The 22,614-nt window shown below is 47.2% G+C and overlaps 1 protein-coding gene across 1 annotated transcript; it reads right to left on the reverse strand.

The window, feature by feature from the left end:
• Positions 1-13,991: 13,991 nt before the first annotated feature.
• On the reverse strand, positions 13,992-16,448 carry LOC144125906 (protein FAM43A). The gene has a single exon (XM_077659711.1). The coding sequence runs from the start codon at positions 15,604-15,606 to the stop codon at positions 14,698-14,700; it is 909 nt and encodes a 302-aa protein (XP_077515837.1). The 5' UTR covers positions 15,607-16,448; the 3' UTR covers positions 13,992-14,697.
• Between the last annotated feature and the right edge of the window lie 6,166 nt (positions 16,449-22,614).

Consider the following 22,614-nt stretch of genomic DNA (forward strand, 5'->3'; position numbering starts at 1 on the left):
AAACTAACCCGACCTTCTTTTCATCTCAATTACTTTTATTTGGTTTCGTGAACCTCCCTGAAAAATTTCGCGTCACCCCGAACATCCTTTGACTTGTTCCGGAATTTTATTATATCTTAGCATCCATCAGGATTTTTCGCTCATGACCAACGACGCCGGCTTTTCTGCGACACGGGACCCTTCGCGCTATCACGTGACACGATTTCGTGAATTGTTTGTTTGTTTGTTTGTTTGTTTATTGATACTGTCAGCCCAAGAAGGGCTTTTACAGGAGTGGAGAAAAAAATATACAACAAAGAAAAGGAAAGTCCCGCTCCAAGTCGACAACAAAAAGACACGAGCTAATTCATGAACTAAGAGCACACACGACACGTATACCGCACTGATTCGTCGTCCCGACATGGTTTAGCCGCACAGCGAATAACAGTACTGATTGCGTTCACGTCCCTTCGTGCTTTGTGGGGAGACTACACTCAGCGCGGTCTATAGCTCTGAAGCTGTAGCGTTCTACTATTAAGCACGCGTCGCACGTTCAATTCCTGGCAACGGCGGCTTCGTTTCGACGGACACCAAATGCCAGAACGCCAGAGCACCAAGACTTCCGTGCACGTTAATGCAATAGAGGTGGTTCAAACAAATCCGAAGATCCCCGCCTGTAGGCGTTGCGCCTCCGCCTTGCAGTACTAGTAGTCGGCACGTAAAAATCCGCAAACCAATCAACTGCATGTATGAAGACTGGGTTGCCTGATTCTCCGCCTACGTGGTCAGAGGCTTGTGTAGCACTGTTGAATTAGTGGATTGAGCTGGAACTGTCAGTGCATTATTCGAGGGGCAGTGAACTCGACAGCCAAAAATTCTGGTTCATCCGCATGCATCCCCCTAAACATTGGACTAAATCTGCATGCCTCTGTGCAGGAAGAACACCACAGAAAATTTTGGTGATATCCCCTTTTTACGAACTCTCGATGCAAGAAATAACTGCTAAAGCCTGGTAAGAAACTTTCGTTGAATATTTCTATGCTGCAGATGTTGGCCTTCATTCACTTTTGTCGACAATACGGCGGAAAGGCCATCGTCATATACAGCGGGACTTATTCTTCGCAAAACACGGCCTCGGTTCGAGAGTGAAGTCCCGAAGTCCCGGTAAAGAATCGGTTAAAAAAAAAAAAAGCAGCCGCCCGCTGGCTAGAAAACATGTGCAGAGGCGCGACAGCGCGCTCTCATACGCAGGGATTCGAGTCACGCTTGCCGATACATCACTGATGTGCCGGAATCGGCGTCGCTGTTGACATTGAGCTCATAAAGAGGCGCGAAGACTGGTCGCCAGAGCAAACAGTGCATAAATCATCGCCAGCTACGCGTATCTATTTTGTTATGCACAAAACCGGTGGTCTCGCCAGTCGCGCAGCCTCGTCCGTCGCGTGCGGACGTGCCCTCAACCGGGCCGGTGACCTGGTAGAGCGACGCCCGCTTCACGCCTTTCCAGCCACATTCCCCCCTTCCGGAAGGTACAGAGCTGGCTCAGGAAGGAAACACAGGGCATCTCACCTTTTTTTCTTCTCTCGCTGACATATGATATGCGAGGCACAGGCTCCTTATAACGTCGATCCAGAGATACTCTTAAGCGTAAGCCTGAGGGCGTCCATGCCCATCGACATTCGTAACCACTGACCCCTGGCACGCTGCCAGCGATGCTTGTTTTCTGTTCAGGTTTTCGCCGTCTCGTTAAAAAGTGTGGAAATAGGGTTTTTACGACCGAAACACACAAGTGTGACGAAAGTTGGTGCTTCGTTGGAGGTCTTGTGTGTTCACTGCTGCGCGAAAAGAGTACGTCATAACTTGAATCGTCTGACAGTTCCCGGTACTTCGTTTAAATTATGCGGTTGGTCTCAAACCTGGTGACTGTAAAAACATCTGCTGCAATTTCTGCGCCTTCCTTCGCAACTCGAATTATTCTTTATATTTAAATTTTATGCCCTTTTTGAGAGAGAAAGCTCGAGCTACGTCTTGTTACCTGATGTATATAACGGCCAGATTTTTCTGCTGATCCAGGTGATCTTGTCCGCCATTTAATCGCCTTATCTTTTACCTTCAGTTTTTCAAATAAGCAGCAGCTCCCGCTGCTTTAGGAGCATGAAACGAAAATAGAATGAAGGTTGGGGTAACCAGAAAAGTGTGTCCCCCCGCACAAGTGTCGTTCTCGCTTTCATCATAACGTATGAAACTGACAGCTGTTGTGAAAAGCCATTACCCACGTGTACAATGGCGTCGGGCCTGGCAAGTCTGGCAAACCTGCCACGCAAAGAACGTAACGTTGCCACGCTGGTGGAATGATCTGCATATCCGAGCGCCTGGAAAACACTACGCACTGTCTTCAAAATCGCTCGCAGAGAAACTTTTATTTTCACACCAGCCGTAGTTCGCATATCATATAATGCGCGTTAGTAGGCGCCAGGCATTGGCCATCACAGGCGATGTTGTGGAACGTGATACGGAGATAGCTGAAGTCTTCCAAGGTTCTACATCAGACGAGAAGGGTATCAGGGTTGGAGAAGGGTTGGAAGTCTTGCGCTTTGTGCGGTCCTGTTCGTCCCTCTTCATGTCGTCCCGTCTTCTTCCCGCAGTTTTAAAATGAATGGTATTAGACTTTTGAAAAAACGGCCGATGACAAGAACAGCGTCAGGCGTGAGATCAGATCATGTGCCCCAATCATTTTCTCAGCGATTTACACCTAATTGCCTCCTGTATCGTACACACCTAAAACCGGCACTCAAGAAATTTCTGATCACGAAATTCATGCCGTGCCGGTTTTAGGTGTGTACGATACCGGAGGCAATTAGGTGTAAATCGCTGAGAAAATGATTGGGGCACATGATCTGATCTCACGCCTGACGCTGTTCTTGTCATCGGCCGTTTTTTTTTTTTTTCAAAAGTCTAATACCATTCATTTTAAAACTGCGGGAAGAAGACGGGACGACAGGAAGAGGGATATGATATGTGCCAGCTGGCTTTTTGTCGCAACGGAAGTTCGCGTGTTCATTTTTCCTATATTTCTGCGTGTTTCTTATTTCGTTCGCCTCTATAATATCCATGGTATTTGTGGAAAATCCCTAGGCCACAGGAGGTTTTTACTCGGACGAATAGTTAGGCCGTTACGGAATCCCTGCCAGCTCCAAACATCAGAAGGGTCAGAACTGCTTCTTCTCTCTATATGGAGGTTTAGAGGTTCTAAAGGGCTATTAGTGTCCCGCTACACGACTCACCTGCAAAGCATGTGGTGTCGAAAATCATAGGGTATCAAACGATATGAGCATTGCTTACAGTATAAGCAATATACACAGGATATCATAGAAGATGTACTTACATGTGTAGAAGACGCGTAGGAATTGCTCAGGACATCTACAGGACATGTATAAGATATGTGGCCGGCGTATGATATAGACTTTAGATATAGCAGGAGTGCAGACAAAGAGTAGCAACGCTTGCAACATTGCAGCTCTGTCGTAACTGCCGCAATAGTCGCAACTGTCCTGGCTTCTCAAACTAGTGACGCCAGCATGAAGGCGATGAAAAAAAAAAAACATGCTGCATCGTATACGCGTTGCGGCAGTCACTCACAACGTGCTCCTTGCCAGTGATTTGCATAACAACAACGCCTGAGGCGCGTCAGTGTCACGCCCTAGATGTCACAGCTTATCAGCGGCATCAGCTTCGACGGTGCATCACTCACTTCTCCGACCGCTGCCCGTTTCATGAGTGCTCCAATAGTTATGTCGCTTCCTGGTATCAAGTGATTGATGTTTCTCCCATGCTTTCCTTGCAAGAACTAGCGCCGACATGAACTACGCGTTTACAGACACTGTATATATGGGCCCCAGATCTGAAGCTGAAAGCAAAAATAGAAAAAGATGAGCGCCACCTGCAGCAAGTAGTGATTGGCATGTCGAGGTTTACCTTACTGCGCAGGCCGCCGAGGCCTGCAACTTGCGTATATGACTGAACTACAATCTGCTCAGAGTCCCAGATTTGTTGACAGACCAGCCCTAAGTCGTGTTGGTGACCTTGATATGACGGATGGTGTCCTGTCGACGGACGCCGACGGCAATTTGAGTTGCACCGGTGATGAGAGCAAGCACTGTGTCAAAGTGTCAGAAGGACACGACATGTGACAGGGAAACGAATCGTTCGAAGGAAGGTTGCAAATTCAAGCACGCGTGACTGCTCATTTGCGCCCTAATATTCTGTCGTAACTCATAGCTGGTCGCTACAGGTAACGACCAAAGGTGTGTACAGTCGCCTTCGTCGTTCCTGCAAACTCCGCGTGTTGATATGTCGTGGGACCCTAATATTCCTTTCTGGCCTACTACTCAGGCATAACGTGGTATTCTACCTGAATATTAGCTCTTTTGTTGGAGCTCAAGATATATAATATGTTATTTGTGATATGAAATTATCACCCTAGCTCACTAAGTGCTATTAACAATAATTTATAATGCTGCGTTACTGCCTAATCCAATTAATTTCCAAGATGCACGAAATCGTGAGCAATCCCTTTGTAACAATAATATTGTAGTCATCATGACAACCTGCTGTGACTTTTCGATTGTTTTCCCCTTAGATGCTGCCCAACTGAGCACGCTTTCATTTGCTTCCACTTTCAACCAGCATGACGAATTAAGATTATCTGCTTGCGCTATTCCTCCGTCATTTTTTTTCTCCTAATCTGCAGATGCATGCAATGTGCAGTACTACATGCGAATATCTAACATTCACTATTCGAACACCCTTGTGGAAAGAATATGGATATATTCGATATCTTCATATCTGCATTCCTTCTATAAACATGGCTTCATGACAACGGGCCAGAGACGCTTGTATCTGTAATTATTTTTGTTTTGTTGGGCCGCACTGCTTAGCAGAAAGCGAAGCTTTTGCGGGAGTTGATAATTCCGTAATTAACTTTGCATGAGGATTTAATAATAACCTTACTGCATAACCAACGCATTATGCATCTGCGCAGTTTCTCATGCTTGTTTTTTTTTTAACTTTAAGGAGGACAGACGACAAGAGTGAACAATGCATCCAGAACCCGCAGGACCTATACGCCTCTGAATACACCTTGAATTGCTCCGCGAAACCGATCAGGCATTATTGGAAAGTGTTGACACTTCATAACGTAGCCTGCAGTCACCTGATGACATTGTACCGTTGCCGAAAGGGGTCTGTCGCTGAAGCGATGGTCAAGTAGCGTGGCGTGCGACTTACTTCCCGAAAGTCTTTATGTTTAATAGACAACTTGTTCGGTGGTCCAACTTACTTGTCCAGCATAGAAGGTTCAGTGACAGACTGGCGGTCAGCACAGGATAGGCTGTGGACAGCGGCAGAAGAACCGCTTGAGTCTTCACGAGTTTTAGCCGGAGTACTGAGTGGTGTGAAACTAGCGAGCTAAGTCCCGCAGTCAGGACTGTGAGTATGAACACTCTGAAGTGAGGTGTGTTGAATACGTTTTAATTAATCTGTTTTATTTCAGTATTGATATTTGCCGACGAGAGAGAACATTCTTGAAAAGCGCTGCACTGACCTCGGCGAACTACTCCCAGCTGACTGCACGGTTCTGTTATCTCAACACAAGCTGAAGCTCGAATAGAAGGAAACTGCTTCGTGCGCACTCTCCAATGCTCTCTGCGCGGTGAGGTTAATAAACCAGGTGCCAACAAGTGTCCTCGTAGAGTTGAACACGTGGAAATGGAGTTTTTGCCTCTTTCCTGGGGTGTGTGAGTTTCGAGAAGTGCCTGTCGTTTCACGTGGCACCACGAGTTAAAGGTTGCTGTGCTCCCACTTCCGTTCTGGCAGACTCACCGCGCTGCCACAAACTGAAAAGATAAAAGTAGAGTAGGGAGAAACCGCACCTGTTCGAATACACGTTCGCAGTAACCTCGGCACTACACGTGTGGGCCGAGTAGCGTCGTGAGTTTCGGCATCAGCGCTGCCGGCAGAAAATCCGTGCGTCACTTCCGAGGAAAATATATATATATATATATATATATATATATATATATATATATATATATATATATATATATATATATATATATATATATATATATATATACCTGGGAGAAAGGGCGAGGACGTGATGCGAAGTACTGTGAAGTTCTCACTGGTGCTTTAATACGCGCGTACGTATACATCCGCCCTGTGGCGCTGGAGGCGCCAGATTGCCCGGGTCGCAACGCACCGTCACCTCTGGATCCAGCTGCGCTGAAAATGAAAGCGTTGCCAGTGCTAAAGAAAGGTTCATTTCTTATTTCTCTTTTCGACGTTATTGCGGTTGTTGCGGGTTTCACTGTTGTGTCCTAATTGGTTCTTGCCGAAGCTGTTCACTGACGCCTCGCAGCTCCTCAGCTGGTCCGCTTAGCTGAAATGTGCGCGTGTTCATTAAGGCCAAAGGAAGTGTTCTAAACTTTTTTTTATTTATTTATTTCCTCAAAGGTCTCGGTTGAGACATTACACATGAGTGCACGCTTAGTTGCAGTGGTGAATGAATCATTCAAGCGTGAATGATTCATAGAATCTATTTGCTTGAGAGATTATCGGGCGGGTGCAGGAACAGCGGCTTTTTGCAGCAGGGCTGGATATGATACTTCAAAAAAACTACTAGATACTTGGTGGTACTTGATACTCGATACCATTTCACGATACACTCAAAAATTGTATTTCCGTTTCCGATACAAGACACCAAATCAAATTTGATTTTCTATACAGATACTCAAAGCTGTATCGTCGATACTTCGATACACGTATTACTGAACGCGCCTATATTAATAAAGCTGGTAATATGATTTCCTAGGGTAAGAAATTTTCATGATTTCTTGAATGTTTAGTGTTTAGTGTATTTGATTTAACGCACTCTATTTTAAACGATTTAAACGAATGGTTTTACGGCGTTTAACGTCGCAGAGCGACTCAGGCTATGAGGGACGCCGTAGTAGAGGACTCCGAATAATTTCGACCACCCGGGGTTCTTTAACGTGCACTGACGCCGGAGAGTACACGAACCTTTAGCATTTCACCTCCATCGAAATGCGGACCGTGGCGGCCCGGATCGGACCCCCGCGACTTTAGGGTCAGCAGCCGAGCATCATAACCACTGAGACACCGCGGCGGCTGTTTAAACGAATGCGACCGCACGGATTTCTCCTATTTCTTTAAGCTCCACTATCAAGCTGCTGGTTTGGTTAAAACTTTACCGTTGAAATGAAGGCATGGTGACATTGAAACGATCGCTTCCATAAGCAACGTAGCAAAATCACTCTAAAGCGGATGTTCTTAATGCAAACCGGTCTTTGAGTACTTGACTACATACGAATAAACTTGGAACTTTTTCTCATCCTCTTCGTTTGCCACTGCAGTATCTGCCTTTGCTTTGTGGTAAAATTTGCGAACTCCGTGCGCCTGGGAGAGCCGAACGGTTATTTCCCCAGCACCACGTTTAACAGACGTTTGAAGATGCACATTCCTCGATAAAGGCTAAAGAAAAACAAAAAAGGGGGCTAAAAGTTTTCATTAGGCAACCCCCCCCCCCCCCCCCCATATCGGATGGGGGGGGGGGGGGGGGGGCTACCAAACAACGAAGATAGGAAGGAATACGACTGACCGGGCCAGCTGCATTGACATCGTCTCTTCCTCATTCTTACCTTTTTTCACTTCTCTAACGGCTGCGCGATCTCCGCCGGCCCAAAGTCTCACTCGCAGCAGCTTCAAAATCTGCGGCACACTTCTGTTTTTTGAGTATCGAGTATAGTTAAAATACACGATACACTAAAAATGTATCTCCGATACCGATGCCCCGGCACTTTCATTTTTGGCACGCGATACCTAATGCCGACACACAACATGTATCCAAAGATAGTATCGAAGATACATGTATCTGCTGCCCATGCCTGCTATGCAGTACATATCTTTCCTCACGCTAAAAACATAAAATGGGTTGGCACAGTGCGCTTCACTTCTACGGCGAAGTTCTGGTCGATGAAACAAGGACGAAGAAGTTGAAACGGACATTAACTTTGAAGGAAGAATGAAACATGCTTTAGGCTACGGCAACGGACCCATTATATCGAAAAAAAGAACACACGTGGCTGCGCACAAATAAGAATGTCCCATTAAAAATAAATAAGTTATCAGAAGAGTACATAGTCCAAGTGGCATGGAGCACCCACCAATACATACAACCAACTTAATTCCGAGCTGGCCGACGGATTTATTCGCAGCAATCATGCCGGTAGTAAGTTCCATTAGTGCTATTCCATTCATCCTTAGCGCACCCTTCACAATTATAGACAGGGCAAGCCTTTCACCTTCGCTTGCAACATCCATGCTAAGTACAAATATTAGCGCCATTTCTCCCGCCCAATAAAACCGACGCAGCTATCAGCTCCACGTGCAAGCTCCCACGCGGCGCTGGCTGCGGAGTTCAGCGCCCACTCCATTAAAAGAGAGGTTGACTTGACCGAGCGGCACGTTGTCTGTCCTTCTCGTCTGCCCGTCGTCTGTCATAGCTGCACATACTATAACGTTATAAAACCTGCGCGGCAATCGTTTTTCGCTTCCTCTTAGTCTCACAGCTTCGTGTTTCCGTTTTATCATGTGTATGTATGCTCACACGTGCCAATATTATCTCCGCTTTGAGCTTCTATTCCCCCCCCCCCCCTCCCCTGAGTTAAGCTACTGCGGTCGCTGTGTACCGCGCAACACACGACCGGACTTTCTCTTTTCCTCATACCAGAGCGACGCGTTTCATAACTCCGTTACACACTGCTTTTGAAACAAGGTCGTCTACTCTCCGGCTGTACACGACGAGACAAAAACAAGCTGCCTTCAGTTCGTTTGGCATCGTATTAAAAAAAAAAAAGACGCATCGGAGCAGCCAGCAAAAGCCCTTCATCCTTGCACCTGTCGAAGGCGAATTTAAGAGGGCAGTCATCGCGGCTGCATTCTGTTTTTACTTACTAAATAATCATTTTCGAATAACTTTTATCGCACATCTTTTAACTCGTAGCACTTTGCGAGAAGAAAAAAAAACAAGTTAAAGTCAGGGATTTCTCGCCGTATTGCAAAGAAGCAAAAGTTTTGATTTATTCTTGTCACGTAGAAAGACACCCGAGGCACCGAGAGGGAGTTTACACTTGAGCTCCGCGGTGTGATTATGACAGCGCCTCCTAGAATTTATTTTATTCTTTTCGCGTCGTCCTCCGATGCGGAGGTTACTTTATCGCGCAGCCGTCAGTGCAACGGAGCTGGTACAGTTTATGTTCAATGTACCGAGATGGTCATTTTTTTTATTTTGAAACATATTAGCGTTTCTCCTTTTAGAAGCGACATCTCTATGACTCTTCATGTGACATGTGCTGGTTATAACCGTAAATTAGTCTCTGTTGCGTACCTGGCGGCGCTAAAATTCAGTAGCAGTTCTAGAAATATCTGGACAGAAAATCTCGTGCGCATGTTTCGTGAATTTCGTTGGTTACATGCAGCACAGCACTTTGCGGGCACGCAAATGCTTAAATTTCGAGATCGTGTGCGGTGTCGTTTCTCCTGACAAGAATAGTTTTTTTGTTTTTTTTTTGTTTTGGAAGCCAACAGAGGGGCGCGATTCGATTACTTACAGTTGTCGGGCTCTCTCTTGCGAAGTTCGTATAGTGAGTAAAGTTACATTACCTTTCTTGAGTCCGGAATGCTTTCATGGCCTAACGGCATAGCATTCTCCGCAAGTTAAATAACCTGCCCTCCGCACGCAGCCACCGCTCTCACAGATCACCCGAAGGACGTGAGAATAAAGCTCGGAAATGCAAGAAAAAAAAAGCGCTGTATACAAAGTAAGCCAGATGTTCTTAATACCAGAAGAGGAGAAAAACGCTTCCTAGATGCAGCAACGAGCATCTTCTGACGGTCTCTCAGACTTTGGCAAGCTTGCTGTATATAGGAGAGTATAAATGTGGAGGTTTTGCTTGCGACTGTGTGCACTGCGGAGTGATATACGCCAGTGGCGTTAAGAGCAAGAGTAACTGAAAATGCAAAGAGGGTGGAGGACATCGACAACTTCGCGCCGGGCAACGCAGCTTCGATTGCAGCTGATAGCACACTTGCGCACATTTCGCCTGCCGTTCTGTCGATGCCAGGATTCTTCTCCAGCAGCGGCAACAGCAGTCGTCGTCTTGCTATCAAGGCCGTCCCTCGATGTAGGCCACGAAGGAGCCGCCGGAGACATTGGCATCGCCCTAGCGCAAGTCTAACGAGGCGAGGCCGCATTGATATTATGTATACGGAGTGGCGCTCGTCCTTCGCACCAATCGAATTGCACGCGTCCCTGCGCGAAGCTTTTATATCCAAATAAATTGGGACTATGTAGCATTCTGGAAACGAGGTCGAACGTCACGAGAGGAGTAGGAGGAACGCTGATGAGTGTTTTGTCCCGGCGCATACCGCATGGCGTCAGGTTGGAATGCGCGCTACCAAGCGCAGTCAGTTTGCACTAAGTGAGCATCTACCAAGCGCACATCCGGGATACAGGATGCGCAGAGTCAAGTCGCACTTCTCTCTGCGGCCACAACCTACACGATGATTAGCCCTAATGGTCTATGGGGATTTCCCTCAAAGTGAAGCGGAATTGAAACCATGGACCCTCTATAATTAGTATCCACAAGAGCGAAGCCGCACGGCTGCAAAGGAATTAAAGCTACAGCGCTTTTTCAAATCCTCGTCGGTGAAGGAAAATTTCGAGCTAGACGGGGTCCAGATGTTTGTTTATTGTAGTTATTGACCAGTTACAGTACGTAACGCAGCTTACAGGCCATTCAAACACTGCTCACGTGATTAAGAGAAAAATTTTGAAACGTTTCTAGGTTTTTTCCACCCGCGATATGCCTATACTAGGAGTTAAGGTTTCACAATCACGCCGTGTGAGTCGAAAATCAAAATTTGTGTTTGTATCAAAAACTAAAAATATTCGCAATATGACCTGACGGAAAATGAAAATTAAATTAATAACAAGTGCGTTGCAGAATCCAAATTGAAAAAAAAACAACAACTCAGGACTACGCTATGAGAGACCTTTGCTACATGTCGAAAGGAAAACACAGCTGTACCGAGAAAAAAAAGTATCAAGGAATGAATTAGCAAACAGTTTTCCACCCTGAGCTGCGCTTTTCAACGCCTCTAAGCTTTTCATAGGAGAAGGCGCGAACGTCAATCCACGCACTCGGCGTGCCTTTGCTGCGCGTATATGCGCTGACTTCCAACAAAACTTGCTTGCAGTGCGAGCGCTTAACTTATGGCTCGGTACAAAACGTATGCAGCCGAAAGGCTATAAATTTATACCTAAGCTCCATCCAAGGAAGAAGTATACGAAATCTTTGTTATCCACGTTTGCAGGTAATGAGTGCATAAACCATCGCGCTGGCAGCCCGCGGCGTTTCCAGAGCTACCGCTAAAGCACCGCTTAGCCGGAAAAAGTTGCTTTGACCTATAACATTCTTCATGGCTATAAGGTTATTCTTGTGAAAGGTCATCTTGAATTCTTCATTCCAGTCGTTAATGTACACATTCGTCGACATCGTCTCTATGACCATCAATCATCTCGCAGATGTGTTTAGCGGTACTGATCTGACTTGTTTATATTTTGTTTTTGCGCGCAAATATTAATGGCTACCACTCACTAAAAGCGCATTTTGCAACACCTTCTCCAGATGAGTTCTTTGAACAAATTCCTAAAGTAAGGAACAATGCAGTACGCATATGTAACTCTCACGCAGTAAGATGTATCTGAGCGCCACGAAGGCTCAGTGTTCAGCCTGATAGCTTACCCCCTCCGCCCCAAGACGAATGCGATGTGCACAGGCGATGATTCTGGCATATTTTGTTCGCTATTGGAGAACACTTAGCACAGCCTGTTTGCATGTCGCGCGATGGGTAAGAGCGACATGCCAACCTGCAGCTCCAATAGCACTGGCAGGAGCTCACAAGGAGAGTTTTAAAACACAACCTTCACAATAGTTGTTCGATGTGTGCCTACTTTGAACACGCCTCTAGTCCACGAACACGAGTTTCAAGAGCTCGTTCTGTTTCGGAATGACGCAGACGAACAAGTCAAGCGCGCGACTGCGCTTTCTTTAAACCGTGCTGTAGAAAACGCTACAGTAGTACACGCGTATGAAACGCAAATATGGCTGTACAAGAGTGAAGAGAACACGGCGAAGCATTACAGCTCCGCTCATAGGTTCCGTACAGGACATTGTGAAAACCAGATTGTGCGCGAGCCACCATGCCAATGGTGGCTCGCGCACTCCCGGCACGAAGCGTACGTGCCGTGATGCGCCAAACGAGCTGTTGCCAAGCGAGCAGCGAAAAAAATAGAAGAATAGAAGGCAGTAGAAATAGACCTGCTGGTAGTTCTACATCCTGGGCGCGTGCAATGCGTAACAGACTTGAAGACATAAGCGGAAATCGGGGACCTGCGCAACTTGCGTGTCGCAAACTTCGACAGAAACGTCGGTGTTGGGCACTGAACGACCAATTTCAGAGCAGCAAGCTGTCGTGTTCACAGAACTCCTGTGAAGTAAGGTACGCTGGGACTGGCCAATCGCATTAGCCTATATTAGACGACAACTGCGTCACTACGGTGAGCAGGGAACAAGCTGTTCTATCGTGAAATGTGCTGAAGTGAGAAAATTTTTGCGAATGAATCCCGAGTTCCTTGATTTTACCCCGAAAATATTTCACTAGGGACCGATCTTGAGTATGCAAACGCAGGTTTGGGCATGTAGTTTCATTGTAGATTGGACTGCCCAGCACACTTCATCTTTCTTCGCTGCCGATGTGGAAGTCAGTAACCTGCGATTTATGTCACACAGGGCAAGCTGAAGAACATTCGCTTTTGAAGATGTCGCGCAACGCGGAAGTTGTGTTTGCTGTGTACGGATCACTCGTGCCAGTCAACCACGTTCACAACGGAGAACAATTTTGTCCTCAAGTGGCAGTGTGCTGGCTGAAGGTACTTCTGATAACGCTTATCAGGCGCTCACACAATGGGCGCATGATAGACTCAGACGAAGCAAGGTGTGCTTTCTCGCGCATAGTCCACTGGCGCGCACAAAAGTGACGCTGAATCCAAGTTTGCGCGACTAAATTTCTCGTACGCTGCTGTTATTTTGTTATGTTATTAACTCAAGTTATTTCTCGCACTCTGTTCTGCAGCCAATTAAAAGCTATCCATTTAGGTTAGATTTTAGACTAAGGCGCGATATGAGCACGAAATTGGTAGCACATATGCAGAAACTGCAACTTCGCAGGAATAAGCCAGGTAGTAATAGTGAAGCAAAAGTGTGTTTTCGCGATCCCAACAATTTCAGCCCGGATTAATTGTTTTACAGGGTAATGTAACTTGTTTTATATTGCACCCAGTTTAACGCAACAACTCAACGTTCAAGAAAAAAGGAGGAGCATGTCCAGGAAAAGAATTGGACCAAATGCGCAGCACAGTGATAGCTAGAAGGCCGACCAGATACCGAAGCTGGCCGACATTTGACCGATAACGGCAATCATGGGTCCATGTCAACATCAAACCTCTCCAGTGGCAGGGCCCAGGAGCAAATAATACTGATACTGCGAGGCATACGTGCTTGCCTGGCATTCTTTGTTAACTGTCGTTTTGTAGGAGATAACGTAACGAAGCAATTGCGACACGCTTACATCGGGTGACAATCTATGCGTGCAATACAGACAACAGAGTAGAACAGTAACGAAGGTTCTAGAGACAAGCTTTGCTTCTTCCGCTCTTTTCAGTGTACAGAGAACACGTATCACGAGCAGCAAGCAGCCTCGCACTTAGCATTGCCGAGATGAAGTCTCAAGATTTACGCTTGTCATGGGCGTGAACCGACACGGTTCCGACAAACATCCAAGCCAAGCAGCCGTGGCAAGCGCACAGAAAATGAAGGCAACGAGATCATGTACGCCATGAACAAACATCCATGTCTTTAATTATCGTCACTTCTTTCTTCCTGTACAGTTCCCGCATATGGGATGACTTCCTAGTCGGCGTCCCCGACTGGCAAAATAAAATAAACACGACACAAAACACACACAGTTTGTTCTTGCGCTCGCGCTGTTGCGTCGGTCTTTCCCGAAATCAGCCATGTGAGAATCTTGAGGAAGCGCACAGAGCGCGCCAACAAGAGGAGGAACTTATGCTGAACTCTTTAACAGAGCTTCAAATACTGTTGCGAGATTCGTCAATCGCTAAAGCAAAGCGGGTGACCTCTCAAAGGGCGGGGCACTATTTAATGCGACACATGCACAGAAAGCGAGACAGCCTTCGGCAGAACTCTGCGAGAGAACAAATGTCATTGCCTCTTCAGGTTTGTGTACTTACAAAATAATTGGTGCCGCGAGGTGGGGCTGGTTTTCGCTGTACCTTTGTATTTTTTACGACCCGGGACGGCTACACAAACACTCACACAACATGCACGCACGCACGCAGACGGACAAGGCACGCGCACTGGTCCAGAGCCTCGATCTACGGGGACAACGAAACGACAGTAACGATAACAACGCTATTTACAAGTTCCTGAGGAGGGGGGTGGGATTCTGATCCAACTCTCCAGCACTGTACAATTTTTAGAGGTGGAACAATCGCCCTCAAATCTTCTCTTCCGAGTATCCCGACTCGTCCGACACGTTATCCGATTCCTCGTCCACGGTCTCATCGATAGAGTTCAAAGGTCGCCTGCGCAGTTGAGGGTTGGGCATGTCTTCCACAGAGTCCGAGTCCACAGAGTCTGTCTCACGAACACCAACACCCAGCATGAAGTGATCCGACAACGAGTCCAAGTCGGCGTCCGTCACCACATCCGAGGTGGATTCGTGCTCCGAGCCGGTGGTGATGAATTCCTCGTCTTCGTCGCCAAAGTCCTCGTCCTCTTCGTCTTCCTCGATGGACGTGAGCTTAGGCGCGCTCCGTGACCTCTCGAGCGGCGCCCTGAAGTTGCTCGACCCGGTGCTCAGGAGCTGCTTCCTGCGGGGCATCGCGGGCTGCTCGTAGATGCTGCCCAGCGAAAGCCTCGCCTTCTGCCGGCTCAGCTTCTCGCGCTTGAATTCCTGGAGCGCTGCGGCCAGCTTGTGGTTGAGCTGCGTGGTCATCTGGCGGGCCACCTCCTCCTTCGAACACAGGACGGCGTGGCAGCGCAACTCCTGCTTCATTTTGCGCCCTTCGTGCCTGTAGATCCAGCAGAAGATCTTCGGGTGGGTGGGCACCGAGGTGCAGTGAGTAATGCGGCTGGCCCAGTACTCCGTGAGGCCGTGCTCTTTGGTGACTGCTTTGAGGCCCGAGTTGCACACGGTCAGCTTCATGTGGATGTCCTGCTTGACGTTGGTGCAGTAGTTCTTCCAGAGGGTGGCCAGAGGCTTGTCCACGCAGCCCTCTCCTTTGGCCCAAGGGGTGAGCACATTGCCCAGGTAGACCACCTTGTACGTCGGGTCGTACTCGGTGATAGTGACGGACTTTTTGTTCCAGAACTTGTTGAACATGGGAGGCCACGACGAAGACATTGTGGCCTCACTCGCAGCACAGGTTGCTGCAGGCAGACGATTATCACTGCTTCGAGCGATACACAATACACGTCCTGGGGCGGCTCCGGAGAAACGCGTCCCCACTAGGAAACGCGCGCGGCTTCACGCGCTGGCGCCGCAGAAATAGCCACTTGTCTCGCCTTGCTGAGAGAGCGAGCGTTCCCCCCCGACGCGCCCCACACAAGTCGACGACTGCGGCAGCAAAAGCTGCCTGCGCGTGCTGCCACCGAAGACCACCTGCGGCCTCCCCTCGTATTCGTGGGTTGCCGCCGACGCACTGTCGAGGAAGGAGCAGCCGAAACACGAGTCAACGCAAATCCTTTGGGAGATAGTCCCCGTGGAGCGGCGGCGAAACGGTCCGGCGGTGCGACGACCCAGACGGTGCGAATCCAGAGATGGAGGCGAACTTCCCTTGCTGCCTGTGGCAGCCGAGGTAACAGAGGAAACCGGCTCTGTGGCTAGCGCGCGCGCGCGCTCTCCGTAGCGAACTGGCACAAACACAAACGGGCGTGCGAGAGAGACGCCGAACACCGCGCCGCTCTCCGTTCCACTTGGCTTGTGGCCCACGCCAGAGGTGCAGGCTGTGCGAGTTCTGCTTGTACCTGCCGAAGGGGCGCACGTAAAACTAGAAACGAGCCGCACGACGTCACACTCGACTCGCGCTCTCATTGGCCGAAGGCTGAAGTGAGAGAGGAGAGTTCCTACTGCCGCGTTTACGCGCTCTTCCTTCGCGCTCGCGCGCTGCCTAGGACGCGGCGCGCTGCGCGAGTTCGCGAACGCGAAGCTTTTGTAGCTTGTGTCGCCATCTGTCGCCTGACCCGAGAACTGAGGGCTGAAAACCGCGTGCATTTACCCACGAGGGAAGTCGCTTTCCACGGTGAGCCGTCATTACTAAAACAGCGTTTTCTCGCGCGCTTTACGGCTCCTTGGATTCGCTTATATGCGATTGAGGTTAATTGCGAAATGGCCGTTCACTGATATCATATCCACCCTGTAATGCCCGCCGTATTATTATGGCCCCTAGAAGTATTTCTAGCGACCATAGTATTACACATAAACGCTGTGAAACTCCAAATATTTTGTTTATGGAAGAAATGGTATATCAAATGATTACATTGTGGCACAAACTCGCCTCTCTCAGCACATTAGTCAAATGAATCTCAACCGCCGAAGATACCAGCCGTCCGCTTTAAGATCTCTACAACTTATTAGCTCTACGTAATAAAAAATTTAAACTGATGGTCTGCTAGATAGGCACGTGACAAAGTGATTTTGAATTTCGCTATTGGTTTGTTCTATGAACCAGGATAAGTGTGCGCAGCTTTATGTTCCTTAGACTTCCAGAAATCCTAGTTTACTTACGTTAATTGCGCACAAATCATATTTTTCTTTATAAATCTGCCGCCGCGGTGGCTGAGTGGTTATGGCGCTCGGCTGCTGGCCCGAAAGACGCGGGTTCGATCCCGGCCGCGGCTGTCGAATTTCGATGGAGGCGAAATTCAAGAGGCCCCCGTGCTGTGCGATGTCAGTGCACGTTAAAGAACCCCAGGTGGTCGAAATTTCCGGAGCCCTTCACTGCGGCGTCTCTCATAGCCTGAGTCGCTTTGGGACGTTAAACCCTTATAAACCACAGCAAACCTTTATAAATCTACCAGCTGGTGTTCAAAACTTGGAAGTGGCAACCAAATACACTATATCTAATTCTCATTATTCCGTTCATTTCACTCTCCTCATTTGGATCTGTCGTAATTACTCGGCCCAAATAGTTGTCTTACTTAGCCACTTTCGTTCCGTATTACCTACCGCAAAGACTTTAGCATTTGGGGGAGCATTTATCAGAATCATTACTATTTCTAATGCAGGATATTTGAGCTAGCTCAATGTGTGGTAAAGCTCTCTGGTCTGGTCTACAGGCAGTGTTGACTCCGTCTGAGCTTAATCGCACTAAAAGCGTGTCACAATGTGGATATTTAATCGGGGTCAGCCGATCGAAGACCAAACTGGCTGTTCGCACACAAGAAGGGTTCGTGATAGCCAGTCTGCGATGTGAATGTCAACGCGCCGGCCAGTAATAACTACTCGTACTCTCCATTTGCTCTGCTAATTCAGGCCAAGACTGGCTGATCACCTCACAAGATTCCGTTACGCTGAATAGTTCCAGTGAGGCACAGGTACATACATGTGATGCTAACATTCCTCTCCCTTTGTGTGTGCTCTTTATGCCTTGTCGATGCAAGAGTTGCCGTAAAATAAACATTTTTAGTTCTTGTTTCTGGATCGTGTGCACTATTTGACCTACAGTAGCATATCTCGCCGCGATTTAAAGGCTACATGCTATAAATTTTCACACTAACAAATGATTTTGTTTGGTTTTTAAGCGCACAAGGATATGCCACCCAACAAGTTTCAGGAGTTGCTTACTGGAATATAATCTAATACGATTTTTAATAACCAGATCAAATGACGTTATTGCGAGTAGAACGGAAATCATGACGCACCTGCGTCAATACACACCATAAGCATAGTTTAGACATACTAGCGTGGACATATACCGGTTACCCGGACAGCGGCACGCGCAGTTCCGCGGCCTGGCCGCGCTCCTACCACCCCGCTCGCTCAGCAGGTGTCCGGGTAACAGGTATGCGTTTACGCTAGTACGTCTCAACTACGCTGAAAGTCTCTAATCTCAAAAAATGATAAAACTCTACTTGACAGCTTGCCGGTGCGTGGCGAAAGCGCGAGCAAGTGAAATTCTCCTCTGGTAAGAGAATTCCGAGCCCACGTGATCACCAATGCAGCAGCTGCAGGTTGAGTGCGACTACATGCATGAGCCGCGCGCTAGCGCTAAGTGAAACCGAAACTAATAGAAAAAAAAGTTTTGTAGTTATTTAGCCACGCTCAGTATTTTGTGAGTTTATTTTCAAGATTATCGAGGAGCCGAGATCGTTCAAGGCAAAGACGTCCTTAACAATCTCTATGCTTACGCCCCTGTCTATGAACCTTTAAGAATCTGAGCGCTGCCTCTAGCTAAAAAAACAAAAAGAAACAAACTTGCTGCGGGCTATGCACAGGTCTTTGTAGCAGCCGACGGCTGGTGTGCTAGGAGACGCGCAGACATAAAATTAATCTTCCTATTCGCCACTTAAATGAGTACATGTTTAGAGCGCACACTTCACCTACTTCATGCGTTTTACGGAACCATGCTCTGTTTTCGCTTGTGTACCTTTGGACGTTTGCACATCGGCGTCTAAAAACGCGTCTGAAGTCAAAAGTTCCATTTTCTAGATTATGAGCGCATGCCGCATGAACAACAAATCAAACACATGGCAAGGTGCTTCGTCAATAGAAGCAAGTAATTGATAATTAATGCAAGTAAGTAGTAATGGTGGAATACCGTCTGAAAATGAACACGGACACTCAGTGCAACGGTGCTTTGGGATCTTCACCCGATTTGCGTCCGCTATGGTGCGAAGCCAAAACTGCTGTCCTAAATTAATCCCAACTGCGAGGCACACGCAAGAAGTGACCCTCACAAAAACTTCTTTAAACATTCTATAGACTGTCCATAGACTTCTATCTATAAAGTCTATAGACTCTCTATAGACGAACCCTAGAGAACAGTTTATAGTTAACACAAATCCTATGGACAGTCTATACACAATCTATAAATTTATGACCATACACTTTTAGTAAACATTGTCTATAGACAGTCTATAGACTATGAAAAGACAAAATATCTTTAGGAAGGCAAAATAGTCTATAAGAAGTCTATGCACAGTCTATAGACCATTTTTATTACGGGATGGCCAAAACCAGCCCTGCTGTCCTCTCAGTGACGCTTGAGATCAGGCTACCCGTAAGGTTTGGTGCAATCAAGTGGAAAAAAAATGGCTGTGGTTGAGCTCTGGTTAAACCTGGAGTGACGCGATAGCTACATCTGGCCGAGTGGAACTCGCTCAGTCGAACTACAAAGTCAGTCTTTCGCCTCTCCATTTCCCTGTGCGTTCCTTCTTCATCTTCGTCCCACTTGACACGGCGCATGCGCACAGCTGTTGCAGCTGTTGCGCGCCGCGCCACCTGCAGCAGCAGCTGCTCCGCACCACGTGACGAACCACTTGACCAACGGCGCCGCCACGGAGCTCAAGTGGAGCCACGCTGAAGGGTCGAAGAGGTAGCGTAGTGTAGCTATCGCTACGAAAGTGTGCACGTAGCACTGGGGTTGGGCGTGTATGTCGGAGAACAGGTAACCGATGGTATTTTAGTCTAACAGAGGGATTCCACGGGAAAAAAAGTTGCCGAGAGCCGCCGAGAGTCAGGTGGGCTGGTGAGATTAGGAAAATTGCAATCATAGGGTTGCCGCGGCTGACGCATGTAGGGCAGGAATAATGCACTCTAAACATGAATTAGCGCATATGGGAGTGAAAAAAGAGTAAGCTGTCCTGTAGCGCACTCCATTATAAGGGCATGGTATGTCCCAAGACCTGGGGTAGATTTCCAGTACTAAAAATACGGAATACTTATGGTTGGCAGTGGAAACACATTCCCTCTTCAAAACATGCGAAAGCAGCCACGAAGATTTTAACCGAAGTTTCAATCACTTCTATTCGCTAACCTCAAGACCCCCGCGTTTAAATTCCTCTCTCCAATTATAGCCGCATCTATGCAGTTGCTGTGCTTTGCGATGGGAATATAGTTAATGAGCGAAATCTACTGCGTAACTTGATCAGCATACCCTCCCCTTTAAAGGAAGCGCGCTAGAGACCGGCTCGCTCCCTTTTTAATCCCATATAGTCTTCTTCGTGTTTAGGGTGCAAAGGCATCACTGGGAGAGACATATGTTCTGCAGTGTACGTAGCCGAGGTCATGATCATGGTATGATTCAGAATAAGTGCTTATCAACGACCGGCGTACGTCGCCACAGTAGGCATGGACCACTTTCACTCACACATTTCTGGGTAGAAAATTGGGCAAATAAATAAAGTGCCTTGCCCCTTGTCTACCACTGCACTTCTTGAACAGACAAAGCAGCAAACAGGTGCAGACAGTTAGCCTTATTTTTTGTGGGTCCTAAGGCGATGGAAAATCGGTTATAAGAGTGGTAATGCACGCACATAATGTTCGAGTTCTGCTAAGGGGTTTTCCAGGAATGGGCCCAACTTCGTCTCCATACACTTTTTAAGGAACGAGAAAATAATAATTATCACTATTATTATCGTCATCTCAGCCTGGCTGCGCCCATTGCAGGACGAAGGCCTCTCCCATACATCTCCAATTTACCCTGTCTTGTGGCAGCTGCGGCCACCCCATCCCCGCAAGCAATTTAGTTTCATCCGCCTACTTAACTTTCTTTCACCCCCTGCTACGCTTGCCTTCTCTTGGAATCCAGCGCGTTGCCCTTAAAGACCAGCGGTTGTCTTGCCTTCGCAACACATGCCCTGTCCAAGCCCATTTCTTCCACTTGATTTCGACTAGGATGTCATAAACCCGCGTTTGTTCTCTCACCCACTCTGCCCTTTTCCGGTCTCTTAACGTTACACCTGTCATTTGCCTTACCATAGCTCGTCGCTCTGTACTTAACTCAAGTTGAACCCTTTTCGTTAGCCTCCACACTTCTGCCCCATAGCTGAGTACAGGTAAGGTATAGCAGTTATATACTTTTCTGTTGAGGGATATTTGCCATTCATGATCTGAGAGAACCTGCCATATGTGCTCCACCGCATTCTTATTCTTCTAGTTATTTCACTCTCGTGATCCGGATCTGCTGTCACTACCTCCCCTAAGTAGACGTATTCCCTTACCACTTCCAGCACCTCGCTACCACTGCTGTTCCCTTCCGAGATTGTAGAACATTACTTTGGTTTTCTGCATATTAATTTTTTGACCCATCGTTCTGCTCTGCTTGTCTGAGTCATTGACCATGCATTGTAATTCATCCCCTCAGTGACAAAGCAGCGTCATCAGCGAATCACAGGTTACTAAGGTATTCTCCATTAACTCTTATCACGAATTGATCCCAATACAGACCCCTGAATATCTCCTGTAAACAGGCGGTGAATAGCATTAGAGAGATCGTGGCTCCCTCCCTGACACCCTTCCTTACTGGAATTTTATTGCTGAATTTATAGAGGACTATAGTGGCTGTGCAGCCGTTATAACTATTTTCCAGTATTTTTACATAAAGCTCATCAACACCTTGATTCCGTAATGACTGCAAGGCTGCTGATGTTTCGCCTGCGACAAATGATTTCTCGTAATCTATGAAGGCAATATATAGGGGTTGATTATATTCTACTCATTTCTCTATCACATGATTGATAGTTTGAATATGGTCTGTCATTTACTAAAGCTTGCCTGATCACTTGGTTGATTGAAGTCTAAGGTTGCTCTGGCTCCAGTAGCGATGATTACTTTAGTAAATACCTTATAGGCAACGGACTGCAAGCTGATCGGTCTTCAATTTTTCAAATCCTTGACGACTCCTTGCTTAAGGATTAAAATGGTGTTAGCATACTTCCAAGCTTCCAGTATGCTTAAGGTCACAAGGCATTGCGTATACAAGGTGTCTAGTTTTTCTAGCACAATCTTCCCTTTGTCCTTCAACAGATCTGCTGCTACCTGATCCCCACCAGCTGCTTTTCCCCTTTGCATTGCTCCTAAGGCTTTCTTTATTTCCCCTTTCGTTACTGGCGGGATGTCCCATTGCTGTGCGTTACTGTCTCTCTCATTTGTGTCCTATTACGTTGTCTGCTGTATAGATTTGTGTAGAACTCTTCGGCTACTTATTCATCTCCGTATATATCCTATTCATACTGCTAGTGACAATCCCCTCTTTTTATCTTAACGCATACATCTGCATTTTTCCTTTGTATAGTTTCCTCTTCCCCGCTTTAGACTACCTACTTTCCTTAGAGCATGCTCGATTCTCTCCATATTAAACTTTCTTGTAAAGTTACCTTGCGCTTATTAATTATAGCTTTGATAGCTCTG

Source organism: Amblyomma americanum, chromosome 3 (genome assembly GCF_052857255.1).
Source record: "Amblyomma americanum isolate KBUSLIRL-KWMA chromosome 3, ASM5285725v1, whole genome shotgun sequence".
Taxonomy (NCBI): domain Eukaryota; kingdom Metazoa; phylum Arthropoda; class Arachnida; order Ixodida; family Ixodidae; genus Amblyomma; species Amblyomma americanum.

Excerpts from the sequence above, each read along its gene's own strand:
- LOC144125906 (XM_077659711.1), bottom strand. The coding sequence starts at position 15,606 with ATGTCTTCGTCGTGGCCTCCCATGTTCAACAAGTTCTGGAACAAAAAG.